Source organism: Pagrus pagrus, assembly GCF_965226575.1.
Source record: "Pagrus pagrus genome assembly, chromosome: 3".
NCBI classification, from domain to species: domain Eukaryota; kingdom Metazoa; phylum Chordata; class Actinopteri; order Spariformes; family Sparidae; genus Pagrus; species Pagrus pagrus.
The window spans coordinates 18,646,373-18,669,617 of NC_140187.1; the positions used below are offsets into that span (position 1 = coordinate 18,646,373).

Here is a 23,245-nt window from a genome sequence, read left to right on the forward strand (position 1 = left end):
TTTTCACCATCATAAGAGAGACATGTCACCCAGCGTAACAGTGAGCCTTGCTGATTGGTTTTACATTCTTATGGATCAATAATGGACCTCTATGGCAAAGAAAAATAAGCTATATCAGGTGTTAGACCGTACTTGTTGGTGGCATCAATGTATTGTTGTTTTTTACCTTTATGTAGCCTGGCATTGCCAAACTGATTCATTAAAGGCAGATTAAGCTGGAACCTCTTAGTTCATGTTTGATTTCCAAGTGGCGTTATCTGACTGGATGCAATTTGGTAGACCTGCAACCAGTCAGACCGACAAAAATGTGTGATGGTGCACCCAGAGCCCTTTAGTAAAGAGAGTCGAGTCATCTCCGTTTACTCCAGTGGACCATTTTTTTTTTTTTTTCAAAGCAAAGGCGGATCGTGGTTCTTAGCCCAGTACTGTAAATCAATCAATCAATAAATCATGTATTAACTACGAACTGCTAAACAACGTACCACTGTCTTTCTGTATTCATGCATTTAAAAAGCCTGCTCAGAACTAGAACTTTGTGAAGTTTTGAACTTCCATTGTCGCGACTTTCTCACCTCAAGGGCTCTGGTTGCAACAAGAAATAAAACATTTGAAGCAAGAAATAAACAATAAGAGAATCTTGATTATGTTTTTATCAGCAGTTCAACAGTTTGATTAGAGTTTTGTGAGCCTTGACTTAACTGCAGGCTGGATGACAACAGCAGAGCAGCACAATGTGTGATATGTGATTTTTCAAGATGCTCCTCTGTCAGTCATCGAATCAAACCCGCCTCATATTAGAGAAATGGTCGTGATTGTCCCGTCACAAACCACGAAGCAGTGAAATCTGTCTGAATGGGAGGGTGGCCCGATTAAACAGCTCGCAGATTCGTCTGGTATTTATTGACAGCAAGAAAAGCACAGGGTATCTCAATCTTTATCCTTTAAAGCTTGTAGACTGAGTAATAGCTTGCTTTCAGGAAATTGTCAACATTTCACTGGCGTCATCATTAAATTGCAATGTGTGCTGTTGCTGTTCATCATCAGCACTTTAGTTGAGCGTCCAATCTGTCTCAGACTTATCCTGCCATCAGGGAGAGCAGGTCCAGTCTGCTGGATATTACGCACACAACAATTTCAGCTAGTGGGCATGGATTTGATTTATGGTGGCTGGATTCTGTACAAGCATACTGGTGGCATAATATTGGAATGATGGGCCGTCACAGATTTACAATCACGTGCCACTGCATTTTAAACTTGCCCTTTTTCATGAGCTTTCCAGTTGTAGGGTTGATCTTTGTCATTGCATGTCTCAAAAATAACTCATGTTGGTGTTTCTAGAGGGTGACATCGACACTTTCACCTCCTTGTCTTCCTCGTGCTGTTCTGACACCTCTTCCTGACGATGCTAGATTGTAAGGTGCTGAAGCTGGCTGAGCTAAGTGTTTTTCTGCGAAAGCTAAATGGACACTGCTGTAAGCTCCCCAGCGTTGCATTTCTTAGAAAATCGAGGCAGTGCCGTTTATTTAACTACAGTAAGCGTCCTTGAATAAAAATACAACGCAGAGCTCCGGTGAGAGGTGGAACAATGTTTTGGATGTTTGTGTAAGTCTCTTTTAGGTGGATTTGTAGCTGTGGTGGATAACTAGCGGAGAGCCTGTTTATTGTTGAGCAAACAGAAAAGTAATAACATAGTTACATTAGCATTCATATGGGAGAAATGTCATGTTAGATAGTGTTAGACAGCTACCACCACCCTTGAATATTATTCAAGGAAGGTTTTTAGCTGTTTTCCGAGGCAGTCATGTCTGTAGGATTTTGCCTCGTGTTTGAGAAAGCTTCTTAATTTGAGCTGAGTTGTGTGACTGTGGTTTTTCGAGCTATCTGCTGTCTGTACTTGCTGAACCCAAACGCCAGTGTATTTGACACTTGACTAGGCAGGAGCTGAAGTGAGCTCCGGCTGATTAGTCTACTTTTTACTCTGATGAATGCATGTAATCGCGTGCGAATTAATAGTACGTGACTGAATGCAAAAGAGAGTGTGTATTTATCCATCCAGTTACAGATGAAAGGTCTTTGTGTGCATATCTGCATGATCTTGTATCAAACAATAGAGTAGCCAAGCAGGGTCAGTGACATGTTTGGCAAAGAGATACCGGCTATTTTTCTGTGTATAACATTGGACCCCAGGCCGGTGATCACCTCAAACAACATTAAATCTTTCTTTCCTAGCAGTGTACTGTGCCATTATGAACCTCAGGTTCTGCTCCTAAAGGGGAGGGGAGACCTAAAAATGAGGCGACCATGTTCGCTCAAACATGAGGAGGTAAACAAAGGCAGAAATAATGGCCGGCAGCACAAAATAAGCCTGTTGCTGAGTATTTTTGTGACAGGTCGTGCCGTTCCCACCGCTGACTGTGTCGCCTACTGCAGACGTCTTAAGCACATTGGACCTTGAAGTATTGTGATGCAGTTCATTCATCCACTTCAAGCTGAACACTGATGTGAGGCAAGATGCATCAGTTCATTCCACATGTGTCAACATTTGCACATAATTGTGTCTATTGATTGATAACTATAATTATAGCTGTGGATAAGTTCTGAAAAGGAAAATAATCAAGTGTGGTGTTGTTGGAGGGATTGGTTGAACAATAGGGATGTTTATAGTTGTTATGGCATTAAGTACATCCTGTATTGTGTTAGAAATTGCAAAACTTGTTGACTATAGTGAGGACGGAGGTGACGAAGGACAGCTTTTGGATAATAGAGAGAGCCACATGCCCTTGGCGTTTCCAAGCAGATGTAGCCGCTGCAAAGACAACCTGATCACTCACCTTAGCAGCCAAAAACAAATATAGAAGTTTGTTTCTTTTGTTCCTGGCTTACCTCGCAGCTCCTGGTATATTTTCTGACTGCTAGCATCAGCTTGTGATAGCGTAAACAACAAGGCTACTGCCAGCAGCCTGGCTACTGTCCAAAGCAAGAAGGAATAAGCAGGGCTGTAGTGGGGGATAACTTTTGAAATAGCGTTCACTCTTCTTTTTTTTAATAGTTTATTCACTTGTCATTGATACATTTTAATGCATTTAATGGTTATTTTTTGTTGTTGTAGATGGGTACTAAACTACTACTAATAGTGTTAATAATACAAATGTGTGGTTGTGCAACGGCAGATGCGCTGCCTTAGTGCTGTAAATCAACAAGAATAATCTAAACATGGAGTCATTTTTACTGCGCAATCAGTATTTTCTTCATAATGATTAGTTCATGCAAAAAATAGTCTATTTCCACTTTAAACTTAATGAATTAATGAATATTAGTTGCTTAGGAAAGTCATTTGTTTCTGTTTGCCTTGTGGCCCGATGTTTCATATCACACAGATTTTTGTTGGCGGGTGCAAAGGCTTCAGCGGGTCAGTGGCCCCGGCCGGGGTAGGAATGCAGCGGGGTGGAAAGCTTTGAGCAGAGCTACAGTGACCCAAGTGTGTCATTCTGTCTGACTGTCAGCAGATCTGTCCTCCCACTGCCACTTGACTGACCGAATCCTCCACCTCAACACAACCCAGCATTCTTCCACACCGCCTGAAAAAACTAGCTAAAAACAAAACCAGAAAAAAAAAACAACTGTTAACTGGCCAAGAGTTGAAGTCAAGATGAAAGACGTGCTGTCTGGCGAGAGGAATGGAGAGAGAGAGAGAGAGAGAGAGAGAGAGAGAGAGAGAGTGTGGACGAGAGAGAAAGTTAATGTTGCCAACAGTAACAACAAAAGAGGAAGAAAATAGAAAATAGTTGGAATGAGGTGGACTGGGTCAGGGAAAGTCTTTAGACCGATGACCCATTTCACAAAAAGTCATAAAAAAAAGTTAATACTCGTAAAGGATGTAACATTTGCATCTTACAAGCCAATAAAAGCATCATTAATGGATGTGGCAGCTTTTCAAAGTGTTGTTGGTTTACAAACTCCGACTCAAAACCATGGCAGACCTGCTGCTTTCACAATCTAATCTCACTCAACAAACCAGTTTGAGATGGCACTATCCAAGGGAAAGAGGATGGTAGAACTGGCGTTAAAAAGAAAACACCCTGAGTATGGTGAGTGATGATGAATGTATGCATTAAGAAAGTATTAATCACATTATAAAATACCTCTCAGCCTGCTGCATAAGCTCAGCTAAATGACAGGCGTTACCTTACCTGCCCCCTAAAAGCTGAAACACCATCCTCTATAACTTCACATCATCTCTGATGCCATGTCAGGTACGGTTTGTCATTCACATCACAAAGTCAGTCCATGAAATGTCAGGGAGGTTTGACACCGCCTGAGCGTACTGTCTTTATGTTTAACAAATATACTTAATCATATAAATCATATAAATCATAGAAATCCTTTTAATTAGTCTGTGTCTTAAATACAGCTACCTCTGATTTTTAATGCTCATGCCAAAATTATGAAATTAGGATTTCAGTAGACATAGTTTGGTTGGGTCCAAAAAAGTATTGAGGTTTAATATCCTGCCATTGTCTTAAAGCATTACGTGAACTGCACATGTTAACTGATAAAGTACCACATCCTCATAAATAAAAACATCATGAATCACCCCGTGAAGGCCACATACTCGTAAGTCTATGCTTGCAAACATTTCATCAAAAAAAGCAGAGTGTTTGTGAATTTGGCCCCAGGTTTTTCATGGCTCAGGCCTCTCCGGATGGTTGGGTATATTCGAAAAATTAGATTATCATCTAATCATACTTTATTATGTTATACTCCTCTGTAATATTTTTTAATGAGAGCAACAGTGTAGTATGATTTTTGGAGAGGATTAGAAGCTTCACTGCAGAAGAGTACATGAGAAGGAATAGCATGTAAATACTTATAAACATGAGACGAGACATCTCTGTGATTGAAGTGGAAGGACTGACTGCTGTTGTGACTGAAGCGGGTTATCCCACCACTGAGAAACAAAGACGAGAAGATTAATGTTTACAAAAGGATTTTCCTCATTCTGTCAATCTCAGCATTGCATTGGAAATGTTTCTTGTGAAACTGTCCATCTGGTGTGTGTGTGTGTCACTACTTAGTGTGTCAGAGGGCAGAGGGGCTGACGGGAAAGTCTCCTTGGCTAAGCTTGAGTAACAATTCAGGGTAAAGAAGAGCCACAGGGGCTCTCTGTACGACACAATCTATGCACCGGCATCCAGGAAATCTGTGCTCATACTGCAGCTGTGTAAACAGCCTGCAAGGTAATGTACAGTTCACTAATGTAACATATGAAACTGAGGTTTTCATTTGTTGTGGGGGAAAGATGAAGTCACGTTTTATTAGGGCGATTAAAATTGTGTTTTTGCTGGTAAAAGAAGTGACAGTGTGACAGTACATTTTTAGAGCGGCAACATTATTCTCATTATTGATCAATCTACCAATATCATGGTTAACTGGTTAATCATTTAGTGTATAAAAAGGTCAATAACTTGTGAAAAATGCTCATCACAGTTTCACAGAGCCCAAAGTGGCATGCTTCTTTTGTCCAGAACCCATAAACATAAACATAAATGACAAAGAAAAGCAGCAAATCTTTACATTTCATTTACAAATGTTTGACCCTGTTTGCACGAAAAATGACTTAAACCAGTAATCCACTGTCTTCTTGATTGTCTGTTTCAGGGTACTTCTAACAGTGGTGGCAGTCCTCTCATCGTATTCTATCCATTTACTGCTAAAGTCATCTGGTATTGTAGGTATGTATGTAGCCTGACAAACAGCATCTTCTGATTCTATGATTCAAGAAATGTATTGTCATGTGCATTAAAATGGCACCCGTGCATTCTCATACATCGAAAATGTCCCCTTGCAGCGTCACAATTTAAAACGTATACTACAGTATGAACTAGTACATAAAATAGATAAATAAGTGGCCACTGTGCCCTGCAGACTGTTAAAAATGTGTGACTATAAAAGCTCTGTTTTAAATGACTGGTGGGCACGTAATGCTACAACATCGTGAATGACACCTACGTGGCGTCATCTTCAGATTAGCAAGACCTCAGATCACAATGTGTGAACCCCCAGTACTCTATGAACTGCTACACAACCAATGTAGAGGCTTAATTAGATTGACCGTCTTTTTGAAGTCCTAGATCTTGTTAGCATGGATTGAAAAACATTGATTTCTATCTGGTATGTGTGGCTCAGGTATTCGTGCGTATGAGCAGCTCGGCTACAGGGCCTTTGGGACCCCGGGGAAGATGGCGGCAGGTATTGCCATCACGCTGCAGAACATTGGAGGTGAGGTCACGCTGCCATCTGTCCTCACGCTTACACATAAACACTCTAAATTTCCTCTGACATTTCTGGGATAATACTCATAGTGCTCTGTGATTTGTTGGCTGCGATTAGTGTGTACGTGCTAACGTGTGAGGGCGCTTTCATTGTTATACTGTGCATAAGCTTGAGCGTATTTTAGTCTGAACTCATTGTGTGTTTGTATCTTCTTCCACAGCCATGTCCAGTTATCTGTACATTGTCAAGTATGAGTTTCCTTTGGTCATCCAGGCCTTTCTGAAGGTGGACAAACCTGCAGGGTGAGTGGTCAATGCATGACATAAGGGTTTTCATTCACACTATGCAACAAAATGAGTGAACACATACTGATATAGTAGTTCATGTCTGATTTAATAGTTAAATGTGTGAAACTTACAAAATAAAAAAAACTCTGAACTTCAGAGAACAAAAAGGGCAGGTAACAAAATCAGACTGATAAGAATCCGAGGGGATAAAAAACTAAACAACAATTAAAGAGAAACAGTTAAACTAAAACTTAAAAACAAACCAGAAAAGCACTGAGAACAAACCAAAACTGAAGATGAGGAGCAAAGGCAGAGCTGAGTTGCCTTTTCCCAACATGCCTTGAGCTACCACCGAACCTGACTACATGCTCCACACAGAACAGAAGGAGCAGCAGAAGTTGAAGGAGTTAGTCACATTGCTCAAGGTGTGCTTGTTAGTGTGCAGTCTGCGACTCCTCCATCCTAAAGGTCGCTGTGGCCGCTGCTTTCTGGCTGTGACTATCAGCTCCATAGGTCGCTCTGTTGGCTGGTCCGCAAAAATTCCCCATCTTTTGGCAGCCACAGTTTTTGCCCTAGGAGGCTTCCTCTTCCATCTTCTTCTTAAAGGGTGTGGCAGTAGGACTGGCACATATCTTTTTAAATGATTCACATAAGATGACCAGAATTAGTAGAAAGACACACACAGTTTTGCCATGTCCCCGTTCATAACTCCTGAACTGGTTGCGGTAGACAACCAGTTCAGGAGTTCAGAGGCATTGTTGGACCGAGCAGAGTTCCTGTTTCATCGCTCGATCTCCTCCTGTCGGTCCACTAGTTCACTGGTTCACAAAGCTGTGTCAACACTGTAGCAACTGCAACTTTCTATCTGCGAGGCTGAAATTTTCCATAAAGGAGGCTTGAATGCATAAACACGTGGATGCTTGCACGCACCTGGTCGCAGCTGTGAAAAATATTTCTAACTTTAAGTTTTATGACTTGTGCTATAAATCATGGCGATGATCATTGTTTTGAAATGAAACCTAAGAGTGCTGGCCTGTGTTCAATTCTGTGCAAATTTGATGTAACTAAGCACAATTTGCAGGTGTTTTTCAATTAGAAGCATATACTCTGCCAGAAATGCTGCAGGATTTTCATATTTTTGTACTTAATAAGTTATCCTACGAGCGTGAAATACTGTGACTACATCTGGTTCAGTTTGACATTTGTAGACACTGCCATGCCTCCCAAGGATTAAAGAATAATCTGCTCATGTTTAAAAAAAAAAGCAGTGTGATATCCCATCACTTCTCTGTGTACAAAGATTTTAGCCTCTGCAGAAGAGTTCAGTCAGGCTGCGCCAGTTGGCGGGTCTGATGCTGCTCTGGATGTTCTGAGCAGCTGGCGTGAGAACAGCTGTGATAGTGACCCTGGAGGAGGAGAGCAGCACGGCCACAGAGAAACACTCACATCAAAACACAGCGAGACTCCACGGCGGAAAACGTAAACCATGGGATATCACTGGCCGGCGCAGGTGGCCGCAGAGACAAACAACGCTCACTTCCTCGGATGGGATTTCGAGTGTGAACCTTTAACCCTTCCCCCAGTTTGAGTCTCTCTTCACCTACAATTCTGGCTTGAGATAAGTGTAGTGAAAATTGGAGTGATATTCCCAGGTAATGGGTAAAGAGTTTGGTGGAGCATTTTGCCTCAGAGGTTTAGTTCCTTCAAATTAAAAAGTGGAGTGATGACATTTTGCTGCTTCTCACAAACAATACAACAAAGATAACTAAAGACAAAAATGTGCTGGTTTTAACCTATAGGGAGGAGAATGAAGACTATCCCGGTTGCTCATATTGTTTATTCAGATTGATGTTTCCCACTATAGAGTGTGACAACATGTCCATGTTGTTTTCTGTTTGTTTCTCTGTGCAGCCGCGCTTGCTGCTGTTGGCTGTGGTCAACAATCACTGTTTATTTGAAATGACAGACGAGATTGTTCCAGTGGCATTTTATCTTGTCGGTGGGTGTGTGTTGATAGTGCTAAACTGTACAGGGGGTGGACAAAATAACAAGGACACCTTATGTTCTAATGCAAAAGACAACAATAGGTCTAAAACAAATAAAGCTTTGTGATGTAATTATGCTGTAATGATAAAGCTTATAATTATACATCTAAAAATGAAAATAATTACAGCTTGCAGTGTTTGTTGGCAGCATCTATGGTTAATTACTTTTGGATAATATTACAAAAAAGATTTTAATCCCTAGGAATTATTCTGTTTATTTAGATTTTTTAAGTGTTTTTTTTGTGTGTATGAATTTTAAATATCAATCTAAAATCAGATAAATCAAGAATGATTACCAATACATACATTTCAGTTGAAAATCAATAATTAAAACACCATTTGCAGAGCAAACACTGTAGCTGTTTATTGTAGCATTTTGAGGGACTCTGGTGGTGCATAATCAGGAGATGATTTGCATTTTCTCCTCATTTTGTTCTTCAGTTTCTCTCTCTAGTATACGATGCTGTGTTCTCACAGCAGGAAACACAAGAATGTTTACATGCCCAGGGACATAAAATCCACTTGAAGATCAAATCTATTGAAATTGATGCGTGTTTTAAAAAAAAAATGAAAATGAAAATGACTAAAGTTTAAGGGAAGATCATTATTAATAGTTACTGACAAAGTCCCTGTTTTAACAAAATTCCTCATAAACATTGTTGTTGCATGACTGTATAGTATTATACTGCATGTATGTGTATGTGTCTCTGGATGTGTGTTGTTGTTAACAAACCTGACTCTGGTCAGCACACATGGACAGTCAATCAACACCTGGTATGTCAGTGCGGAGAGTGCTACTGTATATGTCTATTTGCTTATCATGTGTGTGTCACTGCTTGTGATCATTGGTGATTGTGCGCTTGTGTGTTTGTAAATTATAGTACTCCTATGTTTGTGTGTCAGTGTCCAGATGGCCGGAGGGCAGAATGACAACGGGATAGATGAGCATCGTCTTTTTTGAGATGTGTGTGTGTGTGTGTGTGTGTGTGTGTGTGTTCGAGTGTGTAGCCAACAGATGTTGCAGCTCTGCAGTGTTTCCCACCTGATAGAGGACAAGAAATTAATCAGCCCTACTGTGATCTTAAAATAGCTCAAAGAGGTTTGATTCCTCGACATGGCTGTGAATGAGAGTCACATGTGGTAGGTCGTCTGAGTGGAGTCTGTCTGTCATCTCATATTCATGTGCTCCATTCAGTCTAAATGGCCCTTAATTGCCCATAGTGTTGTAATGTGAGCGTGTCTTTGTGAGGCTGTTCACATTTGGTATCAACATCATGCAGCCTGGACCACATTGGAAGATGGTCTGGGCCGCGTGTGACCACATTCTCCTGGCAAAGTGTCCCGAGACACAGTGAAGGTCCGCCTCCTCGTCTGACTTACCTGCCAACATTTAGCAGCTGTTTGAACGCACGATTCAACTGATTTAACCATTTACACAAAATTAATGAACGAAGACAACATTTTATGGATGGTAAACATGTCACATTTTATATACAGTACAGTGAACAGTAACCAATATAGGCATCCTCTTTGCCCACAGAGAAAGTCCCCAGCCTCCATTTAAAAACCACTCAATTTTGTCAGTTGCTGAGTTAGGAGAAACTTTATAAACTGTTTGAAACGCTGTCTTAACTATTTTGGCCGTCTTGTTAATTTGGCAAATGTAATGTAAGGTTCTTTATTTGTGTAAAAAACATGTATATTGTATACATGTGTGCCATTGATGTACGTGTTCATTTGCATATAACAAGGGAAAGTGAAATCTGATCACAAGTGGTCACTCAAGGTGCATGTTAATGCCAGGTGTGAGCTGGGATTGGCTCAGCCCCTTCAAAGATAAGCAAATATAGGTAACAGATAGATGGATGGTTGTATTAGGCCAATGTGGGCAATCTTTATATAATTCTACATCAGTGTAAGTACCTGTAATGGTCCAGTATTTCATTTTGTTCTGGTCCGATGATATCCAGGAAATTTACTGTATCACAACACATTTTGATTTTGATCACACTGTTATTCGTGGTTAGTGCAACTAATTAAAGTATACTAGTACTTTTCGCCTGGCCGAGCCTGTCTGCCAGCCACTCTGTTATCCAGTGTTTTGCAGAGTCTTTGATACTAAGTTCAGGTTCTCACGAGGGCTTGTTATAAATACTGGAGTCATGGTTCCAGTTTCCCGCATTGCAACCCCACGACTTAAAGAAATATTTGACTAGACATTAAAAAAGTCTGTAAAATATTTTAATTGTTTATTTTACTCTAATTTAATGGTCACATAAATAGAACCATTTGATTATATTTTCAATAGATTTTATGTTAAGATGCTGTTTCAAAGCTTTCTCCACACTAGGATTACTATTCTGCTAGACACTGAGACTCATTTATTTATTTATTTATTTATTTCAATGATTGTTGGTGTCAAATGTAAAGATATTGACCCTAAAAACCTGCCATGTAGTTTGTGTGTTAACTTCTCTAAAAACATTTATATAAACAATAGTGAGCACATGAGCCCTGTGTCCCAGCTACAAAAACAGTTCTTTGTTAAAGGAGCAAAGAGGCTTATTTTTTTTCCACTCTCAATATTTGATTTCAAGGAAACCAGTTGAGTTTGGTTTTTTGTTTGTTTCTGTTCAGCTAGGAATAAAACTACTTAGCATAGTTGTGTAGATAAAAAAAATAATCCTTAATCAGTACCTCTGTTTTGTTTTTCCATCACAAAAGCCTCATTTGTGTGCGCCTCATTTTCTAGCTGTACACGCACTTTTCTCCCCTGTCCTACAAATCAATATCTGACACTGCAAACACTTAGCAGAACTGTGATTGAGGAGAGCGTTTGAGCCGAGTAATTTCAAATCAATGCATTTAATTACGTGTCTTTCTGCTTCTCTGCAGTGAATGGTTCATGAATGGGAACTACCTCGTGATCGGTGTATCTATCGCAGTAATATTACCACTGGCTCTCATGAAACAGCTTGGTGAGTATAATATATCACGTCTTTAGTACAGTGTATTACCTATCTCATTATTGTTTCGATGTGGGTATTTAGATTATGTGTTGTGTTATGATTTGCATAATCAGGTAAAAGCGAGACTGTCACTTTTACAATAGCGTTGAACGTGTTTTTTGGCATTTAGCTAAAATGCTGCACTATTGCAACAGCAGACAGTTGGAGAGGTGTAACATTGCCAGTTGCCTTTGTAACGTTTGTTATGCAGCAACATTTCCTTTAAGTTTGCTAACATAAGATAACATTAGCAGCATATCACCAGAGTAACCGCTTACTGCTGCTAACTGTAGCTGCTGTTAGCTAGTAAGCCCAATTAGCCATGCAGCTAGCTGCCCTATTAACGGACTCTGCCCGGACTGGGAACGTGGGGCACAGAGGGAGTTAGACCATTTTTACCCCAAAATTAGCACATATATGCAGGTTTTTTAAACACAGCTACACCCACTTAAAAAAAGGTGATTGACTCCTTTCCCACTGCCAGGAGGCGTGTTTACGAGTTTGCCTTCCTGTTCATCACAGATGATCGGAACTGAAGCCGATAAATACCCGTGACTAGTGCAGAGTCATTTGACGCGGGAGTAAAGGCCAGATGTTAGCGGGTGTCCGTGGACTTTTTGTCCAGTGTGAAATGGGTATTAGTGTTTGCACAGCTAGCACAGGAGCTTTGGACGGCTTGGAGGAGGAGGTTTTCAGGCCGGGGTTGGGGGGGGGCAGTGTGGAATGCTGGCAGGGATCTGTGCCGGGATGGGATCATCCCCGGGGTGCCAGCAGCCAAATCCGGCAGTAAAACCACTTCGGTGTTGTTGGACTGAGGGCAGACTGGATGCCACAGTGACTCACTATTGCCTGTTGAGGTACAAGGTTGTATTACGAGACAGGATGAGCGGGAGCAAGCCGGTTAGCATGCTAACTTTCGTAGATATGTCTGCAACACAATGCGCAGACATCTTTGACATAACGTCACCAGTATTATCTCTTCACATCTGTTGATAATTTTAGTTAATTTTGTTTTTAAGCTAAAATTCTTACATATTGCTCTTTTTAATGAAATGTTCTGTTGGGTAAACAAAACTATTTTACTATTAAATCAACATCAAAATACTTTCTTTGCCAGCCAACTTACTTTATCCAAACACCCTGCAGAGCTAGAGGCAGAAAAGGACCCGTGGAGCTCACTGGGTTTTATGTAGTGACTTGCTCAAGGATGCTTCATCCAAGGCAGTTTTGTTATTTGTCACCACCATGGCTTGAACCTTGGTCTTTGTGCTGGAATAACAGTTTCTCAAACTACCCTTCAAACCATGGTAGCCTCCTAGCGACCTTCTGAATTGCACAATTGATGCCATATTGTGCATTGAAATATTTTGATGGGTGAGGTTTTTATTGAAGGGCTAATTTCCATAGCAGAGCTGAACTCTGCCTTCTCACAAGGTTGGTTGAGTGTCCTGTTGTATGTCTGCGTTACTGTGCCTGTTTTAAGTACATGAAAATAAAACAGATGGAAAGAAGGGAAAAAAAAGCTGGGGAAGCCAGTTTGGAAGTGAGAAAAAGAGGCGTATTGGCTGACCTCTTGTAAGAAGTCTGTCTCCTGCCGAGACGTGAAGGACAACAGAGCCAGTCGGTGCAGTCGAGTAATGAGCTCCTACTCCCAGCACACTAAATCAGCCTGTCCGCCACAAGACTTGAAGAACATACAGTGGGAAATACGGTTCAGCAGGAAGATACTGCTTTACCTTCCTAGCGATTAGTCATCACTGTAGAGATTAGCAGAGAGGGGGGCGATATTATACATAGTTTATATTAGCATTTAGAGTCATATAATTCAGATTAGGCATGACCGTGTAATCCAAGATGAGAGGAATGCTAATGAAGCGCTTGTCTTTCAGGATACCTGGGATACACCAGCGGCTTCTCCCTGACCTGCATGGTTTTCTTCCTCAGTTCGGTATGTCCTGGCATACATACATGTAAATTACTCATCAACATGTCTTGCTTCTTGTTTCTTGTCATTTGGCAGAAACATCAAGGCACAATATTCAGATGCATTTTTTTTTCTTTTAGCCTTCCCACCATCTCTTTAGTATTCCCTGCTCTCTCTACTCATTGCTATGGACGAATGTTTGCACGCTGCGGTTTCAGGCTGTGTTGGTTCTCTGTCTTTCTCTGACCTAGTTTTGGCTGTGTGAGCTTTAATCCACACATTTCTCTCTCTCTCTCTCTCTCCCTCTGTGCCATATCTGTGCCTGTCTGTATGCTAACCGTGTCTCACAGCCTTTGTTTTCTCCTCTGCACTGTACAGGTCATCTACAAGAAGTTCAACATCCCCTGTCCCTTTGTGGACTTTGCATTCAATGGCACTGCCAGTGTGCTGAACGTCAATGCCACCGATCTAGGTGGGGCGGAAGATCCTGCCTGCATTCCCAAAATGGTCAACCTCAACTCTCAAGTAGGTTCACGCATGTCACTCAAGTCTGCAAATCCACCTCCACTGCCATGGCCACAGACAGACACCCACTTAATGGCATCTTCAGCATGTTGCCAGTGACAGTTCACAATCCAAGCATGGAAATCACACTTTGTTTGAAGCACTCAGGAAGAGATAAGGGCTTTTATCATGCGGTTAATGATAGAATATAGTCTGCGATTAAAGAAACGCTGAAAGGTGGACAGTGACCCCTGAGCTGTCAGCAGAAGAATAAAAATTGCTTTGGCATTCTGTTTCTTGCAGTGAGATCATCAAGTTTGCCCTTTGTGAGGTAATGAGTAAAATGGGAAAGACCTGACATTTCTCTCAGTACCATTATTTTTTACACACAATACATACCTTCACAACAGGAGAGGACTCCTGAAAGACTCTTACTTACAGTCATAATTGATTGTAACTTGACATTACCTAATTTTCATTGAGGCACTTTTACTTACCATAACTTTAGCAATACTGACAACTTTTATATTACACTTTTCCAACCCAGTCTAGTAAGAAAAATCCCTGCTGCTTAGCAGCTTTTAAGTAAGGCATTCCTAAATAGGCTAAAGCTGGGCTGCAGCCAGGCCCAAGTTAATCACAGGGAAACAATTAGCTCTCTGTGATGTGTCTGAGGGAGTAATGGGCAGTAAAGCGCGAGGTTGGTGGTAAGACGTCTGGGATGGCGCTGCTGTATCTATGGTGACCTGTTGGGGTTCATTTTCAGACGGCCTACACCATCCCCATCCTGGCGTTCGCCTTTGTGTGCCACCCCGAGGTCCTGCCCATCTACACAGAGCTGCGCAAGTATGTTCCTATGATGGAAAACTCCCGCTAACTTTTGGACAGGAAATCAGCTGCATAACAAAGAGGAAAGCTACGATGTCTGATTTCTGTTTGGCTGCTCATAAACGAGTCACATGCACCGCTTTCACTTTATTTTGAAATGCGTTGGCACTGCTTGTTTGATATAGCATGTTTAAATTTATCATCCTGCTTTGAACCACCGTTGCTTGTTAAGATTAATTGTGACGTGTTATTGAATTTTTGTGAGGCAAATTAGCCCTGCAGCTGAAGGTGGTATGTTATGCTTTCTGTATGGGCAGATACAGTAATGTGACAGTGGATGCCCTGATGTTATGTGTGTGTGTTTATGCGTGTGTGTGCGTGTGTATTGCATCACATGGCAATATCTTCTGATTTCAGTCCCACCAAGAAAAAGATGCAGCATGTGGCCAACATCTCCATTGCAGTCATGTACGGCATGTACTTCCTGGCTGCCCTTTTTGGATACCTAACTTTCTATGGTGAGGCCTGGTCCTCCTCCCATTTCATCAATCTACCAATCACTCTATCTATCTATCTATCTATCTATCTATCTATCTATCTATCTATCTATCTGTCTATTTATCTGTCTGTCTATCCGTCTGTCTGTCTAACCATTTACGCTACACTGCCTACTGTTGCTTCTTTATTTCTTTATTCATGCTTCTAGTTAATCGTAGCAATGTCACATATTTGTCCTCATATCAGCACACAGTTAACCTGTAGGCTGAAATGCATCACGATGCAGCTGCACCCTCTAGTGGTCATGTATACCGCTAACATGCTGTAATCTTCTGCAGTGAAAAGGCATCATGATTTATCAAGGTTTCAGTAGCTATAGTAGCATATAAGTCATGTTTACTGTATTTATGATTTCACGTTACCATATATTTATACCATGATATATAACAGTACACATCAGTATTTTACAAATTTACCTGTAATTATTTGAAAAATGATTGAATTAATTAATATTATTAGTATAAATGATGTTTTGCAAGTTGTTCTTCAATCATCATTCCTGGCTCTCCTCTGTTTTCCTCTCTGTTGATCTCTTTCAGGTGAAGTGGAAGCGGAGCTGCTTCACACATACAGCCGTATCGACCCGTATGACACTTTGATTTTGTGCGTGCGGGTGGCTGTGCTCACCGCTGTCACACTCACGGTGCCCATTGTGCTCTTTCCTGTAAGTACAATTTTAGCGCCTTAAAAGTGCACGATGTTGTTTTAAATCTTCATTGATTGATTTTCATGCTTACACAAACTAAATAAACAAACTGTATTCATTTTCATGACTGAATATACAAACATACCTTTAAAGGACAACACAATTTCATACTGTTTTGCACTGTTTATATGCGGCGGACCCTGCCAGGTTTCTAGCTTCAAACAGTGTTCTGGGGACTTTATTTTCCTCTGTGAACAGTTTGTTTATTCGGTTATGGAAAAAATATTTCTCAGTTTGCATAATTACCATATCAATATGATAAATATGACCTTTCTGATTTTCTGAATTTCTTTTCTAAAACTACATAGTGCACCTTTAAGTTTACACATTTACTGTTTTTAAAATACAGCCACACAATCGAAAATGACTCTTTTTTTTACTGTTATTATTATCATCATTATTATTGTGATCAGGTGCGGAGAGCGATCCAGCAGATGATGTTTCCCAACAAGACCTTCTACTGGCCCCGTCACATCGCCATTGCAGTCGTTTTGCTCACTTTCATCAACCTGCTGGTCATCTTTGCCCCCAACATCCTGGGCATCTTTGGGATCATTGGTAGGTCAGACCAACCCTGGGACAAGGTGGTGTTGATAGATTTGCACCAGCAAATAAACATATTTAAAGATGCACCCTGAAGAGTCATGAGTAACTTTAATGATCTCTTTAAAGTCTGGATATGGATTATGCACGGTTACTTATTCCACCTCAAATGCAGAGTACTTCAAACGCTGAGCATTTGATGTTAGAGACTGCTGAACGTGAATGGAGGAGAAAAATCAGTAGTGACATCCAAGATTTCGAGACGTTTAAATGATTGGAAAGGGATCTTATTTTCGGAAGTGTTAAAAACTAAGCAGTACTTATAAAAGTTTGTCCAACAGGCTTGTTTTCACTAAATTCTTAAGCCTCATATGATCAATATTCTTTTGTGTTGGTGCAACAAAATAAATACATCTAATTTTGTTCCCCACTTTTCATCCAATTTCCATACCATCACTACAGTGCTGTCAGACTGGCAGCAGCAAATAAGGAGAACGGAAGGCAGTGAGAACCCATGGAGAATAAGTTTTAATTAATAATTTGGTGTCTTTTTGTCTGCCTCCCAGGTGCCACATCTGCCCCTTGTCTCATCTTCATCTTCCCTGCTGTCTTCTACATTCGTATTGTACCCAAAGAGGAGGAGCCACTACGCTCGGCCCCCAAAATCATGGTGAGCAACTCATGAGAAAAAGAGGAAATTTAATTCAGTTTAGTACAATTAGGTCAGATCAAGTTATATTAAGCTGATCTGTGGACTGAAAATGACTAAAATCACAAATAGAATAAATAAACTTGTGCATGTGAACAAAAGCAAGGGATGTAATTCTGGACTGACATTTGACATTTTTTCAGTTAAATAAATTAAACATTGTTTTTTTAGCAACAGTTATTTTAGGTTGTTCAGTGCTGATTCAAGTTTCTCCAAATGTGGACCTTAAATACATCTTTAACACAAGAAATATATGTTATTAGAGCATATTTGTTGGCCGATGAGTAACAAAAATTGCAGTGCAGAGAGACTAAAGATATGTTTGAGAAAATTTAGAAGCAGTGAGGCCATCAGAGAGCACTGACTGGACTTTATTTTCAGCTGTAAAATGTCTCACAATGTCTCAGAACAGTATATTGTTCACAGTCCTTCAAAGAAAAGAGAGACACCTAACACCAGACTGAAAAGCTGTTTTACTGTTCAGTCTGCTGCACCTCTGATCACACCTTGCATCACTGAAAGGTGTGGTTGTGGTGGGAAGTTTGCTCTGCTGGACCTGTAATCACACCCAGCAGTGAGTTCATAGTGTACTGACACACCCTACAGCAGTGGTTTTCAAACTTATTGTGCCAAAGGCACACCAAAGGGCAAACCAAAATCTCAAGGCACACCTGTATTCATATCCACGCTAAATAGCCTCCATAACACATTTTAATTAATCACTCTGTACATGTTTATTTTTTTCTACTAATGCCAAATTTAATTTCACAAACATACTGGGTACCCTGGAAGGGATTAAAAGGATTATTTTAGGGTATATAATTTGCCTCTGTATTATGAAATGAATGTGAACAATGAACTTAAACTGAAAACTCGCTCCTTACTTGTTGTATAGTTATGTATTGGGAACCATTGCCCTAGAGTGCACGTCTACATCATCGAAATCAGAGTTAAAGTGAAGTCAGCTAACGCTTTTAGGGACCTTTTATATATATATATATATATATATATATATATAAAAAAATCCTAATATCGGTAAGTCAGATCTCAAAGATCAATGCCTGTATCAACCTCAAAAAGAAGAATAGTTGAGATTTCTGCCACAATAGGTCTGGAGGCCAAGGGCCACAGGTGCAATTATTTTTGATAATGCTGTAATCTTGAGAAGTTTATCATTGCATTATCTCGAGATAACAAAGCTTGTTTTCTAATAATAACAAGTTCATTTATCTTTTTATCTCGAGAGAAAATGAAATAATTAACTTGTGATCTTGAGATAACAGCATTAAAAAAATATTTGCACCTATGCACATTCTTGGCTGCCATACAAAGGCAAAACAGCAATGACAAAATCATTCAATGATTTACACTGGAAGTTACTGTAAATATGATGACACTCTGAAAATGATGCATCCAGTTAGTGTTCCCACAGTGATCTCTCTATCTCCTGTTATCCGTCACTCTCTAACTCAGTCACTCCTTTTCTCCTCAAGGCCGCCTGTTTTGCTGGGATAGGCTTCCTGTTTATGATAATGAGCCTCAGCTTCATCATCATTGATTGGACATCGGGCACCAGCAAAGCCAGCAGTGGTCACTAGGCACCACCTTCCACTTTTTATTTTTTCAGGTTTTATATTGTTAATTTAGACCTGTGTTGTAATGTTACTGTTTTTACTTTGAATAATGTTTAATGTTGAAGATGCCCTATCTTTTCCATGGGAGAACATTGGCCACAGAGAAGTCTAGAGTTGAAGCTCGCACTCTCTAATGACGTTACATTGTACTGTGCATCCTGCCACTGCAGATCCAGGCCAGTAGACTTCAATGGAAAGTTGATAGTGAATTTTGAAAACAGGTCAGGTGCATAAAGATTGATGTTGACATTGGGAGGCTGTGCCTTGTGAGATGGATGTAAAACAAAAAACAGAAAAATAACAATATAGAAAGTTGCTGTCTGTCTTTATACGCCTGTCCCTGCGACTATCTGTCAACCCTCGCTCTCCCTGTCTTGTCCTAAGGAGATCTACAAAGTGCTGCTCAGAATCTAACATGCAATCTGAGGCGCCTCCCTTTTAACAGCAGAACGACAGAAATGTATCGAATGATAGACCATTATTTTATTATTTTTATGTCTATTATTATTATTATTATTATTATTGTGAGTTATTTAAGAGAAACGTGATAGTACAAGCACATAAAAAACATACGTTAAAGGAATAGTTCAGCATTTTCGATAACACTCTAGGCCACAACAGCAGCTAGTTAGCTTAGCTTAGCATAAAGGCTGGAAAATGTAGAACTATTCCTTTACGGCGCAGCCTTTAGCGTCCCACTCCACTAACTTGTGCTGCTGCTGCTTCTACTGCAGCTGCTGTTGCATATTTTATGGTTTAGAGGTGTTGACATCCTCACCTCTGACAGAGCAAGATGCAAAAAAACACAAAGTATGTGGTGCAGTGTCGCGAGCACTTTTATCATAACATTCCTCAACAATATGATCTAGATGTATATTTTTTATTATTAATCATCACTCGATGAAACCTCAGAGGATGCAGTATGAACTGATGATATGATCCTCAGCACTTACCGAGGCGATCTATATCAGAAATGCAGGAGCATTTTGAAATAGTTCTTGGGCGTCCATATAACTATATAACAGAGTTTAATTTTCAGTATTACTGTGTAAATGACAGTGATAAATGGTATTGAAGACCTCATTAGTTGGATTGTACGGATCGAAGCGATAAATGAAATGAAAAGAAGGAAAAAGTTACTGCTCAGTGATCTTAATCATCAAGCAGGGACCTGGAAGATTCGATGTGTTGTTTCTGAACATTTACTGGAAGTAATCAGAGATAACCAAAACATGTATTAAAAAAAACCACAGGGTCACTTTACAACAGTTAAGTGTCTGTAAATATTTCTGTATTCAGCACAAGCTTGATCTGTAACGGAAATGACAGGCTGTCTCTATAACAATCTCGAAAGGTTTATGGTTAGCAATAGCACTTTCCTTTGATAAGCACAACTTCATGCAGCCATTGATAAGTTGCACCGCAAGCAAATGATGTGTGAGGCGTTCACACGTTTGATAGATGTGATTTATGGGCACGTCCCTTTTGTTTGACTAAATCAATCTAATGTAGATTTCGAGAAAATTAGCAACATATCGATGGGATATTATGGATGTCTTCTCCAACATTACTTGAAATAAACAAAGTAAGCTTTCCTGTGAGGCCCTGCCATGATTAGTTTCTTCCTCTCGTCCGCTCTGTAGATAAAATTAGTTGGATGTAATGTTGGAGGTTTTTCAGTGTCCGTGTTGTTTAAAAAAAAAAGAAAACATGGCTCCACTGTATTTCAACTATAGTACCTATGTGCATTTGTGCTGTTAAACATGGACCTATACTCTGATCAGAAGTATAATTGAAGTCTCCTACCATTGATGGATTAACTGTTTTAACCTTCATGTTCAGTGTTTATTCTGGCGTATCAGTTGAATCTGATTCAGTGACGAAATGCAAGATGCTAAACGATTGATTTTATGTTTTTTTAAACTATGTCTAGTGGTTTATCATCAGTGGTAACGTTTGGGTTGTTTCTAACTTCCTTGCTGCTTCTTGGCAGACAGTAACCTACTAACTTGGAGTTGTTAGTGAGCTGGTGTACTTGCCTATATTTCATTATTTTTAAATGATAAATCCTTTCACACCAGACTACAGTGACCGCTGTATGGGTAAGTTAGTAATGTCCTGTCAATTTGTTACACAACAAACCCCTTTTTTAATCCCTTTGTTTCCATTATATCTAGATATTTGGTTGTCTTTATGTGTCTGTACACAGAGGGAATCATCTGAATCAGCCACTGGGGCATAACTTAGTGTTGTTTAAAAAATACAAGCTTATATTTATCCCAAACTTCCTGTTCGTAGTTTGACTTTAGTTTTTGGCAGTATGTATGACAAAGGCATTTTGGGATATCACGTGTCATTTTTCAGTGGTGCACACACACAAAACACTTTAAAACCTCACAACATGCAAAAAATAAACAAGAGGCAACACAGCAAGGGGACACACTGTGTTAGTGGCTGATAGAAGATGATCTCTGAGGACCTCTTTAGATGTCAGTGTTGTGAGTCTCCCTCTTTGTGTGATCTATTGAAATGTGTATGATTGAATAGTAACATATTAAATACTGACATTGGCCAGCATTTATAAATAATGTATATAAATGTATACCCTTTATATTCTATATGCATATCTAGTTTGTACAATGTAAATAGCAATTAAAGTTTTAGTCCGATTAAAAATATAAATGTAATCATTTTCAAAGTGCTTTTAAACCTTTTTGTCCTTCATGTCGATTTTCTTGTATCTCTATATATTTTAATATGTTGCTGGCAGTTTATTGTACTGTAAACAATGTTGCAATAAAGATAATGAGATAACAGACCTTTGATCTTTCATCATCTGTCATCTTGTTAAAGATTCTTGGAAACAAGATTGTATGATTGTATTTGTGACCTTGAAATCAGCTCTAAAAAACCCCACTGGGACTATGTGTAGTTTATATATTTCAATTTTACAGTGTTTCACAAGTAAATATAATTATTTTCAACAAAAAAACAGTCCACAAGGTGGCACTACAGAGCCTTGGTAGGCATTAGCTGTGGAGCTATGACCATCATACAAATTCACAATCAAAGGGGTTTTTTAGAGCATCTAAGTAAAGTATTAATAATCTAGATTGTTTTTGGTTTATTTTGAGTCACAGTTTTGACTTCAAACTGTCATCATGTTCATCTTTTAAAAGCATATGCAGCCGTTATTCTAGTACAATAACTATCTTACCTTGGCTATTTGCATAATTCAATTTGGATAACCAACACTTAAAATACAGTGACCACTAATGCCACAACTTTGCTTTCCTCACTGCCCTTAAATGCTCGCCAGAAGCTCTACCAGCTACAACAAAAGGTGCTTAAAGGTGCACTATGTAGTTTTGGAGAAGACATTTTAATCAGGAGAGAAAGATCTTCATTCACTGATATTTTTATGGCAAAACAAGCTTAATAAACGAAACGATACAGCACTTAGATTAATAAACAAATGTTCTTTGTTTTCATGATGGAACAAATTAAATGTACAATAACCTAAAGGACGACACAATTTCATACTGTTTTCATTTGTTTATATTTGGTGGACCCTGCCACCTTTCTAGCTCCAAACAGTGTTCTGGTGACCTTATTTTCCTCTGAGAACAGCTTGTTTATATTTCTGAGTCTGTATTGGTACCTTATTAATATTGTACATATTAAACATTTGAGTTTTTATTTATTCTCCAAACCCCTGCCCCTTTTAATAATGTTGCATCCATCAAAAATAATAAATAAATATCTAGCCTATTTGAATATATCATTTTGCATAGTGAGTACTCTTACTTGTGTTACTTCAAGTAGTAGGCCTATATTTAGGATATATTTTTTATTATTTTTATTTGTATTAAAAGGCATTAAAAATATACAAATATTTAAAAATATTTTTAAAAATATATCAAATAAAATATATTAAAAAATCTATAAAAAGTTGACAGTCGCTGTTGCTAGCTGTTTACCGGATATGTAGACTATTACAAATAAATAAACAAAAAAATAAGTCTAATCTCTCTTCACCTCAACTGTGGTGTCACATAAACCCATGGACATATCATAAACCCCACATTTTGCCACCTGGGGTAGTAATTCATGTGAAGCTGGGCAGTTTCCGACAGCGCTCTAAAGGAACGGTTGACTACATGTCCCATGAAGCACCGCGAGTGGGCGTTTACGTTCCGGCGGAGGTTGGCCCTGCTCCTGCTGTC

The 23,245-nt window shown here is 39.5% G+C and overlaps 1 protein-coding gene across 2 annotated transcripts in view; it reads left to right on the forward strand.

The window, feature by feature from the left end:
* The window catches only part of LOC311255179 (sodium-coupled neutral amino acid transporter 3-like), a 44,657-nt gene extending 22,819 nt beyond the window's left edge, over nucleotides 1–21,838 (forward strand). For both annotated transcript variants that reach the window (XM_084349443.1, XM_084349444.1), the window contains 12 exons: nucleotides 5,659–5,732; nucleotides 6,187–6,279; nucleotides 6,494–6,575; nucleotides 11,501–11,583; nucleotides 13,503–13,561; nucleotides 13,916–14,062; nucleotides 14,808–14,887; nucleotides 15,287–15,387; nucleotides 15,967–16,091; nucleotides 16,547–16,691; nucleotides 17,243–17,346; nucleotides 18,879–21,838. In XM_084349443.1, the coding sequence (XP_084205569.1) occupies nucleotides 5,659–5,732; nucleotides 6,187–6,279; nucleotides 6,494–6,575; nucleotides 11,501–11,583; nucleotides 13,503–13,561; nucleotides 13,916–14,062; nucleotides 14,808–14,887; nucleotides 15,287–15,387; nucleotides 15,967–16,091; nucleotides 16,547–16,691; nucleotides 17,243–17,346; nucleotides 18,879–18,983 (1,198 nt within the window). In that variant the 3' untranslated portion in view covers nucleotides 18,984–21,838. The remainder of the gene's footprint in view (nucleotides 1–5,658; nucleotides 5,733–6,186; nucleotides 6,280–6,493; nucleotides 6,576–11,500; nucleotides 11,584–13,502; nucleotides 13,562–13,915; nucleotides 14,063–14,807; nucleotides 14,888–15,286; nucleotides 15,388–15,966; nucleotides 16,092–16,546; nucleotides 16,692–17,242; nucleotides 17,347–18,878) is intronic.
* The last annotated feature ends 1,407 nt before the right edge of the window (nucleotides 21,839–23,245 follow it).